At 46.7% G+C, this 13,998-nt stretch overlaps 1 protein-coding gene across 20 annotated transcripts in view; it reads right to left on the bottom strand.

The window, feature by feature from the left end:
* Window positions 1-13,998, bottom strand: part of TCF7L2 (transcription factor 7 like 2) — a 202,319-nt gene that overhangs the window by 67,540 nt on the left and 120,781 nt on the right. For 3 of the 20 annotated variants that reach the window (XM_055560190.1, XM_055560191.1, XM_055560193.1), the window contains one exon: window positions 7,255-7,398. The exons of 14 other annotated variants lie outside the window; for them this stretch is intronic. In XM_055560190.1, coding sequence (XP_055416165.1) covers window positions 7,255-7,398 — 144 coding nt within the window. The remainder of the gene's footprint in view (window positions 1-7,254; window positions 7,399-13,998) is intronic. 3 more of the 20 variants (XM_055560192.1, XM_055560194.1, XM_055560202.1) reach the window with 1 other exon arrangement.

Genomic DNA, 13,998 nt, shown 5'->3' with positions numbered 1-13,998 from the left:
AGTCGGACACGACTGAGTACCTGAACAACAACAACAAACCTTGATCGTCGGTCCTGACATCTGGGAGAGAATAACAGATAATTCAAAGCAGAATACTCCAGAAGTCATTTCGCTTCACAAGGCTGCCTAGATGGTCAGCAAGAACATGTCCCTTACTAGTTAATAGTGTTCTCTGGCCACTGTCAGAATTCGCCTTGAGTTCTCCTAAATCCACAAAGTGGCCCAAAGCATCCTAGGGGTGTGGGCAAAAACAGCCAGCACAAGAACCAAACAACCCAACCCACCATGTCAGTAGGAGGCTGACAAGAAAGGTACTCTGGTTACATCTCTTGGTGGAGAAAGAGCAAAGCAGAAACTTACAATGGACAGTGAAAAGTCAGCCTCTGAATGAAAGAGACAGATCAGGTCAATGATACCTTTCAAAGGTGAAAACCATAAAAATTAAAAAAAAAACCCCACATCCCTTGTGACCTTAAAAGGGTAGCATAAAAGTGTGTGTAAGGTGACGGAACTGTTCTGTATCCTGACTGTGGTGGCGATAATACGAATTGATGCTAAAATTCACAGAACTGTAGACCAAAAGAAAAGGCCAATTTTGTTGTATATGTTAAAATATAATTTTTGAAAACCCCACACGGCCAAGGAAGCCTGTTCCTAAGTCCTAGAATCAGGGACACAGAAGCATACACAGGAAGTGCAAATCAAAAACTAGACAGCTGCAGGTGACCCCACCAAGCAAGACTGCAGGGAGCAGAGATCCCCACCAGGAACCTGATTTGAGTTCACTCTGCTGCCCCCAGCAGGACAGGGTCAAGGAAAACTAATGTCCCAGTCCCTTTAGAAGCATACACGTCACTACATCATGAGAGCTGCGAATCCACGCCCAGACACTGCTGTCCTTGCCCCGCCGGGCACAGAAATGCCCCACCTGCCCTTCAGGAACTGCCCGGATTCCTGAAGCCAGTAAAAGCATCATTAGCAAGCTGCCCCTCCCTCTCACCTCCACCCAGCTTTCTTCTGGGTTCTTATTTTTTAAAAAAGGGCAGGAAGAAAGAAACTTGTCCAAGAGGCAGAGCTGTGAACTGGGATCTCCTGGCTGATTATGAGTTTCTTGTACTTTCTGGTGGAGGGGCTTCTCTTTTCCGGGGGGAAAAGAGCACCTCTCCCTGGCCAAACTGGTTGCCGGCGAACCACCCGGGCCTGCCAGAAACCCGATGGGCAGAGTCCAGGCTGAGCACTTGGTGATTGAGCGCTGGCGTGCTCCCTCTGACCCCAGCCCCGTACATCATGTCCAACCCAACACCATCTCCTGCCAGCTCTGTTTTTTGAAGCAACAAGAGGTCCCCGCTGGGGCCCAGGGGCTGCCACACAGGGGGCTCCGGCGAAGCTGGGCGGTCAAGTGACAGGTGGGGCTGGGAAATAAACGCAGCGGGCACCACGCGTCCCCTGGTCACCCTGCCGCCTCCTCGCCTCCTGGACTCTCACTTCTTCTTTTTCTGGCGTCTCTAGTTCCTTCCTCATCCCCACCCTCCCTTATCGGAAGGAACTGGCTTTTCCAAAACAGAAACTTTCACTCTGAGCCCAAACAGGCCTGCTATTTAGACCTTTCCAGAGAAAAATGCTGTGAGCTCCCTGGGGGTGGAGGAGCCCCAGAAGAACAGAACACACACATACACCCCAGGAGGTTGTTAACAAAAAGTTTAAAACTCCTTGGCCAGACAGAGGCCACCTCCTTTCCCCATCTGCAGCTCAAGCAGAGGCAGCCAGTCACTGATGAGGAAAGGACAGCCCTAGGAAAGGGTGGTCAGAACTTGAACCTGGCCTTATCAGAGAAGATAGGAACACTTCTACCACCTTACTCCCCAAGCCAACATCAAAAAACTGTTTTCGGCACTACCACATTCCTTTAATGCAAACAGGTTTGAAGTGAACGTTCAGTGATGTGATGGAGAAGGCTGGGAAAGAATGGAATAAAGAATAAAAGAAGAGGTAGCACCTAGAATCAGCTCCTGCAAAACTAGCAGCAGCGGATACAATAAATACCTTTTGGATCAGGTGCATAGAGCTGGCCTGAAACTAAGAAACTAAGATCCTCCACTTTGCTGACCTGACAATCTCCTTTTAATAAAAACGAGTAAACTAAGTTCCAGAGTCTGGGCTGAAGCGTGGTTCCTCTCTGTTCCCAAATTCCAAACATCTACCTCACTGACATCATCAAAGGAAAGTACTCTGAGAAACAGAGGTATCACATCATGGAGAAACAGACAGGCAGGCGTGAGCAAAAAGCATCCCCTCCCTCTCTTCAAATACTGACCGTGTATTATGATCTGAGGGGCCCTGTGAGGTATAAAAAGTCTGAAGGTTAATTTAAACTCTCCCTTGACACAGCACAGCCCATTAAAAACTGATCTGTCACCTCACAGAATTACAAAAGGGGAGGATCCCAAACCAATAAACTGTGTGGATGACAAGATGTCACGCATGGAAGGCCCAAGTCTTCTCTACTAATGACCTTTGTCACAAGAGTTGCAAAGAAAACATGTGACTCACAAAGAATGGGGAAAAGGGAGGCCGTCACAGAGATAGGAGCAGTGATCCAGCCTGTGGCATCCAGGCGGGGTTTGGGGGGCCCAGAGGCTGGATGCAGGGCCAGAGAACGCCCCACCCTCCAAGGGATGGGGTCCTTAAAGGATGTTCACGCACACTGCCTGGGCTTCCTACTCTGTGTATCAGCCTCCCGGGGTGGAGAAAAGTGTAAGAAGTGATCAGTGCGCATGCCTTCGGTCCAAGGAATGGTCAACAAGGGACACAAGGCCCAGAACAATCCCTTTCCTCTCTGGACCTGTGTCCCTGGTGGGGAGCCCTGTGCAAGCAGTGGTCAAGCTGTGTCAATCCTTCGGGGCTCTGACACGTGACAGGGGAAACCACACCACGTTCACCATGCATTGGGAGTGTGGCTTCTCTGGGGTGTCAGGAATTCCAGTTAGGCACCACGATGCCCACTTACACTCATGGAGCTGAAATTCAGCAGAGGAAATCCACGCACCCATTTAACCTAGAAGAACTCAACAAAGAAGATCTGCAGAAAGAAAAACGAGAAATGACAAAATAACATGGGTGGTCCCACCAGTCATCCCACCGGGAGAATGACTCTGGGGAGGGGAGCGAATTTGCTGGACTGCTTGCACAGAATGCTCCAGGGCTGTGTGTGCTAAGCCACAGGCCATATACATCATGGGGGCATGAGGGAATGGCCACAGTCATTCTGTCTTTGTTATTTTCAGCTTGCACTCTTTCCCGCATGAGATGCAATCGGACTGTAATAGTGGAAATTTAGAAACAGTGGGTTTGCACGGGGCAATGACTAAACACCTTGAGAGATATCCAGTTCCAGGATGGACACCGCTGGACGTTTTACCAAGAGTCTTCACGGGATACACAGGAAAGGGTTTCTATTACAAGAAATGTCAGACGGACGGAGAAGAATTACATATATAATATGAGCCTGCCTCTCATTTTTTAAACACATCCTTTAAAAGACTGAAACCATGTCCAAATACTAATTTTGTCTTTCAGGAACATTTTTACTGTTTTCTCTGATTCTGCATCTTTATGTAATCAGGAGGAGGAGGATGAACTAAACATTTTAGCTGAACAGAATACTTGGTAATCCAAAATTGTAATGCAGAGATTAATACTTCCCCCTTCTAATGTACTTTGTTGTGTAAATCCAGATTTTCCATACATTAACATATTGAAAAACATAGAACTAAGGAAATGAAGCAATATCTATATTTGTTTCAATGACTAATGAGCAAAAATAAAACTCTGGCCATGATGCCATGCTTTTTAGAAATCAGACATATAATAAGCCACAGATTCATAGGATGTGGTCTAATAAACCTAAGAAAAGTTTCATTTCCTCTCACCAAAATGGTTAACTCCCTGTCTATGTGACTAGCTCTGCAAAGTTAGCAAAAGTCTTTTTCCCCCTTAAATGTCTAAGCTGAGAAGTTAATAAGCAAGTACCAGCAATAATGTGTCCTCTCCTGAACTCACACACACACACAACACACACACACACACCCCCCTAAAAATGAAATAAAATTAGGCTAAAAACCAGCAAAAAGGTAGGTCAGTAGACCAAAACATCAGAAAGGACAGAGGGTATCACCCTGCTAACCCCCAGCCCACTGATCAGGAAAAGTTCAAAAAAGCCCTTCAAGAGGAAGGAAGCGCAGAATAAGGGAAGGATTCGAACAAAGACCTCTTTAAAAGTTTGTTTGCAAGCATTTCCGTGAAAATGGTATTGACTAAGCAATTACAGGAAAAAAAACACTTTCTTTCTTATCTGAATGCATTTATGCCATGGGTCACACCCTATTATTGTCACTATTAAACATGGTAATAGCCTCAATGTAATGACTTTGTGTGGTGAGCTTGAAAGTGGCCATGAATAGCTAACTAGAAAGAAGTGACTCATGCCTGCCCAGGTGGATATTGACTTTCTTACTCATATTTACTCAACTGGTCTACCAACCTTAATTCCCTTGAGGAGAGAGCTAAAAGGCTCAAGCTGACTCCCAGGGGAGAGAGAGAAGGGCCAATGGATGGGTTAGAAAGGATCGCAGATGTGGTACCTATAAACCAAAGAGTGGACTTTAGATATCCTGAATCAGAAGTCTCCTCCCAGCTGCTGAGACGGATGCGTGTTGAGCAGGACCTAACCCAGTCTCCTTTAGCCAGTGGAAGGTGACTGGTGGAGAAGGCTCCAAACCATGGACCGCTGCCATGGTCTTTCATTAATAGCAGTTTTACAGCTCTGCCCCTTTGCTGTGTAATCTTAAGCAAGTTACTTAACCTCTATATGGTGCATCTGAGAAATGACAAAACCACAGCACCTTCCTCTTAGGGTTGTTGTCAGGTTTTCAAGAGGTAAAATACACAAATCCCTGAGAGAAGTGCCTGGACCGTAGGAAGTGCTGTGTTAAAAAGTCTCTTTGATCAGGATTTCAAGGGATCCTGGGAGGTACCCAGAGAAGGAGGCTGGGGCAGGGATTCCGCCATCAGTCCTTTTTAACAGACACGGGGATTGCATCACAGATGGATGAAGCACCTTGCCAGCAGAGGTGAGAGAATGCTGGACTCAAATCTGGTTCTGCCTCCTCTAATTGTGCACAGTTTCCGCAATGCTCCCCGGAAACACCTGGAGCGCCCCAGAGCTGTGTGTGGAAACCACGCGGCAGGACTGAACTGCCCCACCAAAGGCCAGCCCACCACACAGACTCACTGCCAGGGTGCGGCTCCCCCGGATCCTGCCAGACGCTCGTGCCAGACCCAGCACACGGGCTCCTCTGGCCAAGTTCCCGCTCCACATGCCTCAAGTCAACTGAGGCTCACAACAGCTCATGTCGGGCCCCCCTGCACTGAGGAGGGGACTGAAGCACAGAGCAGGTAGGTAACTCGCTTGAGGTCACAGGGCCCAAGTGTTGTCTCTGCGTCTGGTCTGTTCACAACTTAGGGACTTAGTCCCCCATCTGGGAAGCCGAGGTAACTGGCTCTTCCCCAAGAGATGCTTCCCTGTCCTGAGGGCAAAGCTGAGAAACTGGCGCCAGCAAGCTGAGAAACAGGCGTCGGCGCCTGTGGATCTCGAGTTATAAGGAAGAAACCCAGTGTTTCTGTTTCGTTTTCACAACTCAGAATGGGTGCCTGGTTCTCCTTTATCTATCATGTAACTCTGACCAAAGATTAATGAGTTACTGCTTGCCAGGCCCTGGTGGAGGAATAACTATGTTCAGTATGGCCTTATCATCCATCGTCAGGATGAACAGAGGCGCTTATTAAAAGCCAAACCGAGGAGGGGCTGCTGAGAAAAAGCTCTTCCTTGCGGGCCAGGGCTGCCAACACAGAAGTCAGCCTCCCTGGTCCATCTGACTCAGGCCAGTTAAAGACCCGGGCCGTATACATACACAGGCCCCAGCAGTTCCAAGCACAGGGCTCATCAGAAGAAGTGGGGTAGGGTCTGGTTCAAAAGACCCTAGACACATCTTCAGTTTTAGTCACATCTGGTCAGAGGGGACTAATTAGACAGGAAGAGCCCCAAAAGACACCGTGTAACTAACCAGAATTAAGACACAACATAGTGTATGAGAATAACCGAGCAAGGAGCCATTCCATGTTTTACAAATGTTTTGCGAACCATTTTTAAACTTCAGACACATGAATGACAAGAAAGAAATGCATCCAAATATTAAGAGATCGCAACTAGGTAAAAAAGGAATGTGTTGACATTTTCTCCTGCATTTGGATGAAACATTTGGATGTTTCTCTACATGTGTCTCGTTTTCTTACAGGGCTATTTACTACTTTTTAAATTAGGACAAGCTTTTCAGGATGATTTCACCCGCCTTTTCTCTCTCCAAAGGCAAGACGCACCGACAAATGTAACGTATTACTCTAGGCCTCTGCTGTTTTCTGTCCCTGCAGCCCTAACATGCTGCAGGGCAATCAGCACATAGTAGGTATACAATCAATGTTTATCAGAGACAGAGGCTCTACTAATTGGCTCTTAAATATTCCCTTTCCTTTTAAAAAAGGAAAAAAGTCAAAAGCTAGCATGAGTTACTAAATCATGCACTGTTTAAAGAGTTAACTTTGTAGTTTTTATCTGCATTGAGTTTTGCTCTTCTGAGGATGAAAACATGTTCTAGATGTTCTTTATTATTTGGGACTATGAATTTGAAGAGTAACAAGGTCATCCCACTAAACTTGACTGTGGAAGCACCACTGCAGAAAGGGTGAGCAGAGCCCAGGACCCTGAATGTGAAAAGAAAATCTATAAGTTCTAAAGAATGAAGAACAAAGGCCAAGTTCCGGTGATACAATCTCTTCCACTGGAAGCTCTGAAGAGTCCTAGGAAATCATTTCCACAGTCAAGTTTAACGGGATGACATTGTTCATCATTCTTATGGAAGCCATGCATGATACTAGACCATGTGGCTTCAACTGGGAGCCCAACACCTTGGGTTCGCGGGAGTGTCTCCCTTCCCCTCGTCCTTGTAAACTGGCACTGTTACGGCTATGATAAACCTATCCGTGGTCAGGACACCCCGGCATCATGGCACCCAATGTAACGGTGATGTGACAGGACTCAGGGACCACGGAGGATGCCCTAGGGAGAAGGAAGCCACGTGCATGGGTGGCTTCCATCCAGAGCCCGCTCATCTCATACCGTCATTCTGCTCCGAGACCTACCTCCAAACACCAGGGCTCCCCAACCTTTTGTAAGGAGTGGCTCCTTTTCATGTCCCTGAAGACTTGAGTGCTGACAGTGAAGTCTGAGGGGGGGTAGAAGTGCTGACAGTCATGTCCCTGAGTGCAGCAAGGGAGGGGGCACTGCTGCCAGGAAGAAAGGGGAACAGAGTGAGGCTCGGGAGGGAGGCGTGCGTAGTCAGCAAGGCATTCACGGCCCCCAGCTGGACGTCCTGCGCTAACCCCCACTTCTCTACAAACTCCAGGAGGCGGAGGACCGGGGTTCCCCGCTCGAACCCGGAACTCTCCCGCGTCCTTGCCGGCCAGCTTGGGGACCCTGCCAGAGACATCTTCAACACAGCCTCCTCCAGGCAGCCTTTCTGGGGCATCCCTTCCCACTCTCCCCGCCCTGCCCATCACTCCTTCTGAGAAGCCTGCTGGCTAGCATTTTCCCTCTCTCTCAACTTACCTTACCGAATCATCCATTAATTTAAACCATGTAATATTGCTGCTATTGGGTTGGCCCAAAAGTTCATCTGGGTTCTAAAGAAAACTCCAAATGAACATTTGGGCCGAGCCAGTATTTCTACCCTACAAAAAAGCAGTTGCACAGGGTTCCATGCCAGTGCTATTTGGGGAGCTGTCTCAATACCATTCCCTCTGCTAGGCTGCAACCTTTCTGAGAGCTGCAACTACATCGGCGTCTCTGGACCCCTTCAAGGATCTGGTAGCACCAGCCCTGAGTGCTCAGGAAGCGGTGCTGTACTGCATGTCAACTCAGCCAGGGCCTGTGATGAGCGCTGCTTCTCTGTTAGGGTTCTAGACAGGAACGTTTGTGTCCTTCCACTGTTCCTCACGACTACCCTGTGAGGTGGGTCCTGTTGTGCCCATTTTACAGAGGAGGAAACTGACTCAGAGACGTTAAGGAGCATGCCCAAGGTCACACAGCTAGTAGACAGCGGGGGAAGGGGGACGAGAACCAGGTCTCATTCAACTCATACTGTTGTTACGTAAATACATCTTCCTCTCCAGATGTTGACTATTGCTCTAAAATCAGGGTAAAGAATTGATCGGTGTTAAGAGTGACCTGGGGTCCAAGAACGGCTGTTTCACAACAAGGAAATATCATTCTAATTCTTGTTAAAAAAAAAAGACCTATGACTTTTGTGTTCATGATAAAGAATTATGTCTTCTCTACCCTAGTTGTTAAAAAGTTCTATCACTTCATGGGAAATAGACGGGGAAACAGTGGAAACAGTGTCAGACTTTATTTTTCTGGGCTCCAAAATCACTGCAGATGGTGACTGCAGCCATGAAATTAAAAGATGCTTACTCCTTGGAAAGAAAGTTATGACCAACCTAGATAGCATATTCAAAAGCAGAGACATTACTTTGCCAACAACGGTTCGTCTAGTCAAGGCTATGGTTTTTCCTGTGGTCATGTATGGATGTGAGAGTTGGACTGTGAAGAAGGCTGAGCACTGAAGAATTGATGCTTTTGAACTGTGGTGTTGGAGAAGACTCTTGAGAGTCCCTTGGACTGCAAGGAGATCCAACCAGTCCATTCTGAAGGAGATCAGCCCTGGGATTTCTTTGGAAGGAATGATGCTAAAGCTGAAACTCCAGTACTTCGGCCACCTCATGCGAAGAGTTGACTCATTGGAAAAGACTCTGATGCTGGGAGGGATTGGGGGCAAGAGGAGAAGGGGACGACAGAGGATGAGATGGCTGGATGGCATCACTGACTCGATGGACGTGAGTCTGGGTGAACTCCGGGAGTGGGTGATGGACAGGGAGGCCTGGAGTGCTGCGATTCATGGGGTCGCAAAGAGTCAGACACGACTGAGCGACTGATCTGATGTGATCTGATCTGATGTGAAGGAAAATCCCCATGAACAAATTTTTTCACCCTTTTTAATTCCCCCCTGACAAAAAACAGAATTCAAGATTAAGAATATGAGATTGGGCACAATACCCAATATATTATGTTCTGATATCCACTAAATAGCAGAATGAGCATGGTGGGCACTGAAGACTAGGAGTTAGAAAAGCAATGGAAATAATGGACAAATCTATGAAACAGCAGCCACATTTCTAGAATAATTTAAATGGTTCTCAGATAACTGGGTCATCTGATGGTGGGGGTGCGGGTGGGGGTAGGGGGGAGAGGGTGGTTTCTCCAGGTGGATTAACCCAGCCCAAAGCATGTGAAGACCCAAAATGAGAAGGAGCCACATCACCTGCAAACTGGTGCCTCTCCATTGCCCTCGTGAGTTGCAACTGTCCCTGTGGCTGGACACTGAAAGTCACCATTGCGGGGATCCCAAGGTCTGCCCCCAGGAAGCACAGCCCAAGCCCCAGAGGAAGCACGGGTGCCCAGCCCTGGACGTCTCTGGTCTCCATCCGGGAAGCAGAGTCTCCCTCTCTGCACTTCTCCTCGGGGCTCATTTGTAAACAGGAATGTGAGTCATGGGGCAGGCATGAGTCCATTTTCCAGATTAGCCCAGCTTTACAGCCGAGGTCATCCTATTCTGCCCCCGTCACAGCAGTGACTCATCTTACTGCCTCCCACCAAAGGGAACGTGGTTTAGCCCTTCAATTGTTCCTGAAAGGAACCCAGCAGTATGGGGGTTTCAATCCTGGTCTGCTTGCTTTGCTTCCTAACACATTGCTGAGAGCAAAGATGTAAGATTCCTGAGGGCAAGCATCCCAGGAGTTTGGAAAAGAAATGAATCTAAGGATACCCCAGACCATATTGTCTTCCCATGGCCTCTTAGGGTCTCCACTCCCATAGGGGCTTGCACACAAGTCTGTTATACTCATGGGTATGTGGGCGCATGCACGCACATGCATGCACACATTTTCTCTCTCTCTCCCCCTTTGTATAGGATCTAATACTCTTCCTGGGAACCTCAGAGCCAAATTTGCAGGTCACGTCTACCAATCTCGTAGGATCTTCCAGCTTTGAAATTTGTGAGATTAACCTTACCCCCATCTTATCTTACAGGTCTATCTTGCTTTCCTCTTTATTCTAATTTCCTTCATTATTCACTTCCAATCTTTTTACATAATATGAAGTCTTATAAGCCACTTCAAGTTTGAGAGGTATAGGATTTCTTATAAATAGATCTAAGTGTGCATACAAATACCAAGTCATTTTGTACCATGAGAGAACTCTAAATGAGCCTTCCGCTAATAAATACAAGACTCTTCAACAAATCCTAAAGATGATGAAGTAGACCTCTGCCAAGTTTTCCGCTCAGCATCCATTCAAACTTTTTCTGGTAACAGTAGCCAGAATTATTTAGGAGGTATCACCCTGACTCTTGACCTGTAACAGTTTGGGTAGAGTGGACTCTAGCCCCCAGCTCCACAGGTGGGCAAGTTTACTCAGTTCAAATGCACTCAGCCCATGATGCTCCCTGACCACAGACACTGGTTCAGAATCGTGCAGGGAGATAAGGTCTCCCTGGACTCGAACCTACCCCCATGCAATGGATTCAACCAGGAGGAAAGCAGAGCTGAGGGCTGGAAGGAAATGGTGTCCTGGAATATGTGACCCTGGATCCAGCCATGCCTGACACATCTTTCCTATAAACTTTTCAAGTATGGGTCAATACACTCATTTTCCTTGGGCCAATTTGGGCTAGGTTTGAGGAAGGAGAAGGGCATCCTGACCAGAGAAACCTAGTCGCCTTTGTCAGACTGACCTCAATAATCATCCATCCACAAAGCAAGCAGTAATGTGGAAAAACTTGGAGATGTTCCAGGAAAAGTCAATGAAGGCCTCTGGAGTTTCATGATCCAGGGCATGATGAGGGGATTATTACAAGGCAATATATTGGAAGTAAGTGTCCAGTACTTTTCAAAATAAGAATGAATGCGGCGTGTGGCTAGTCTTTGGACAGGGGAGTGGGGACCTTGCAAAAACCACACGCCTGCTAGAATTACAACTCGGCCCTCCTCCTTTAGTGCCTCCGAAGCCACTGGCTTCACTGACCGACTTTATTAAGATGTGGTCTCCAGAAGTTGAGGCTGTGACATGTCACGACAGATGGCAGGCAAAGCAGGTGGTGGGTTTCATCTTCCCTGATGACATGGCCCCTGAGGACATGGTGAGTTGACCAGTTTTGGACATGATCACATGGAGCGGAATCAAGGTGCACCACTAAAAGTTGGAGCAATAGCTGTGTACTCTACTATTTTGTTTCTTTATGAGCTTAAAGCCACCTTCAGCAGGTGGCTGGGCAACATTCAAATGTTAATGTAACAGAATGGAAACCAACGGAGACAGAAAGTACAAATTGCTCTGCCAGGAAAAATAAACACAAAAGAGAGTATAGAAGGAGCTGAAAAGCATTTAAAAACCAAAACCCCTAAAAATACTAAAGCCTCCAGACATAAAGATTTTGTATGAAATGTGTTACTCACACCAAATTTGGTCAACGGTTGTTGGCTACTGGGAGAATTCTACACCCACTGCTTAGACAGGAAGAAAAAAGCAAAAGCTTCCAATTTTGTTTCAGTAAAGTTTGGTGTGATCATTAATTTTTATGGGTCAACTTGTCTGGGCAACGGGGTGACCAGATATTTGGTCAAACATTCTGAGTGTCTCTGTGTTTTGGATGAGTTTAAATTGGTAGAATGAATAAAACTGATTGCCCTCCTTAATGTGAGTAGGCCGTGTCCAATCAGTTGAAGGCCTGAATTGAAGAAAGGCTGATCCTAACCAAATATGGAAAACTCCTCCTGTTTGACTACCTTCAAGTAGAGACGTGGGAGTTTTTCTTCCCGCCTTTGGACTTGAGCTAAAACAGGCTCTTTCCAGGTCTCAAGTTTGCCAGCCTTTGGACCAGAACTACATCACCAGCTCTCTTGGTTCTAAGGCCTCCAGACTCAGACTAGAGCTAAATTATAAACTTCCCTGGGCCTCCAGCTTATTGAGTGCAGATCTAGGCACTTCTTGGTCTTCATAATTGCATGAGTCAATTCATTACTTACAATAAGTCTCTTTCCATATCCATCTATCTCCTATTGGTTCCATTTCTCTGGAGAACCCTAATACATTTGGGTTATGTTTTTTATATGTTTTCTGCCCCCAAGTAAGAGGGAAAGGATTATTTATGGGTCTCTCAAAGGAATCAGCAGCGAAGGCAATGGCACCCCACTCCAGTACTCTTGCCTGGAAAATCCCAGGGATGGAGGAGCCTGGTAGGCTGCAGTCCATGGGGTCGCTGAGGGTCGGATACGTCTGAGCGACTTCACTTTCACTTTTCACTTTCATGCATTGGAGAAGGAAATGGCAACCCACTCCAGTGTTCTTGCCTGGAGAATCCCAGGGACGGGGGAGCCTGGTGGGCTGCTGTCTATGGGGTCGCACAGAGTTGGACACGACTGAAGTGACTTAGCAGTAGCAGCAAAGGAATCAGAATTGCAAAATGGAACGGGTCTTAGAAATCATGTAATTGAATTCTTTGGTTTTTTTTTTAATCCCTAAGTCTAGGCATAAAGGGACCTCCCCAGGACTATACAGCTAGAAAAGAACAAACCAAAAACCCAGGTTTTTAAAAAAATAGGTCAGGGTTCTATGCACAACATGGAAGCGTTTTATTTTGAAACAGCAGCATCTCTGGAAGGAAAAACATCCATTTGAGAGAAGGATGTGGGAAGAACCATTCCACTAAAGAAGCCAACTAATAAAATGATAATTAAAAAAAAAAAACTGGCAAGAGGGTGAAATCCTCTTATCTCTTTATCATTTACATACACATGCACATGTGTATATAAACAAGGACACAAAAAACAATTAAGCAACAGCAGCCATCCATCCATCCAACCAACCACACATACACATAAACTCAGAGGGTTCAGATCTTTATGCTCTATCAATTACTGTCACTTCTGAAAGTAAGGTAAGTCTGGTGTGAACTAATCACATTTGAAAGGTCTTGTCAAACAAGATACAAAAAAACTGTAATGGCTCTGGGAAAGCTACCATTTTTATCTTTAAAAGTGAGTCCAGTTTTTTCCCAAAGTAGCATGCTATCACAGACACAGCAAATGTATGTGACACTACTTTTCCTGATTTATTTTTCTAAAATATGAGCATGTGAGTGATAAGGTGTGAGAGTCTGTGTGGTGTATGTGTACAGACTGCCCACCTATGGGCGTGCAGAGGTAAATGGGTATCCTCCAATGTGGCTAACAATGGCCTGCAGTCAGGAACCGCAAGTTCCCAGCTCGCATAGAGCAACTCCCCCTTGTCAATATCACTTGTCACTTCCCGGTCAGTATCACTGGGCCACCCTGCTCAGAGCTGGCATCAGGTGAAATGTAACCATCACCCCTACACTCAAGGGATGTAGGAATAAAGTCTGCCTTAGCCCTCAAGGACCTCATCTTAGTGAGAAAGAGACTAGGATCCAAACAGAATGAACACAAAAGGAGCCAATGTTAAGTCCCTTCTTAGACTAGCCTTTTACAAAGCACAGTTCATCTCATCCTCGATCTCAGCAAAGAGACAGATGTGGGACCCTATTTTCACCGCCACTTTCCACCAACTAGCTGTGTGCCCTGTACTTCTGGGGCTTAGTATGTCAAGTCATGTGAGGGTGCTGGCTACTGAATGACTGGTAAGGGCCCTGCCCACCTCCAATGTGCTCCAAATCTGCAGGGTGAGAAGAATGGGGGTGGGGAGTGGTTGGGGGGAGCATTAATTCCTCCCATCACTCTGAGTACAAATCCTAC

The sequence above is a fragment of the Bubalus kerabau genome, chromosome 22 (assembly GCF_029407905.1).
Source record: "Bubalus kerabau isolate K-KA32 ecotype Philippines breed swamp buffalo chromosome 22, PCC_UOA_SB_1v2, whole genome shotgun sequence".
NCBI classification, from domain to species: domain Eukaryota; kingdom Metazoa; phylum Chordata; class Mammalia; order Artiodactyla; family Bovidae; genus Bubalus; species Bubalus kerabau.
Note: the sequence above shows the minus strand (reverse complement) of the source record. Positions and strands in the feature narration are given on the sequence as shown.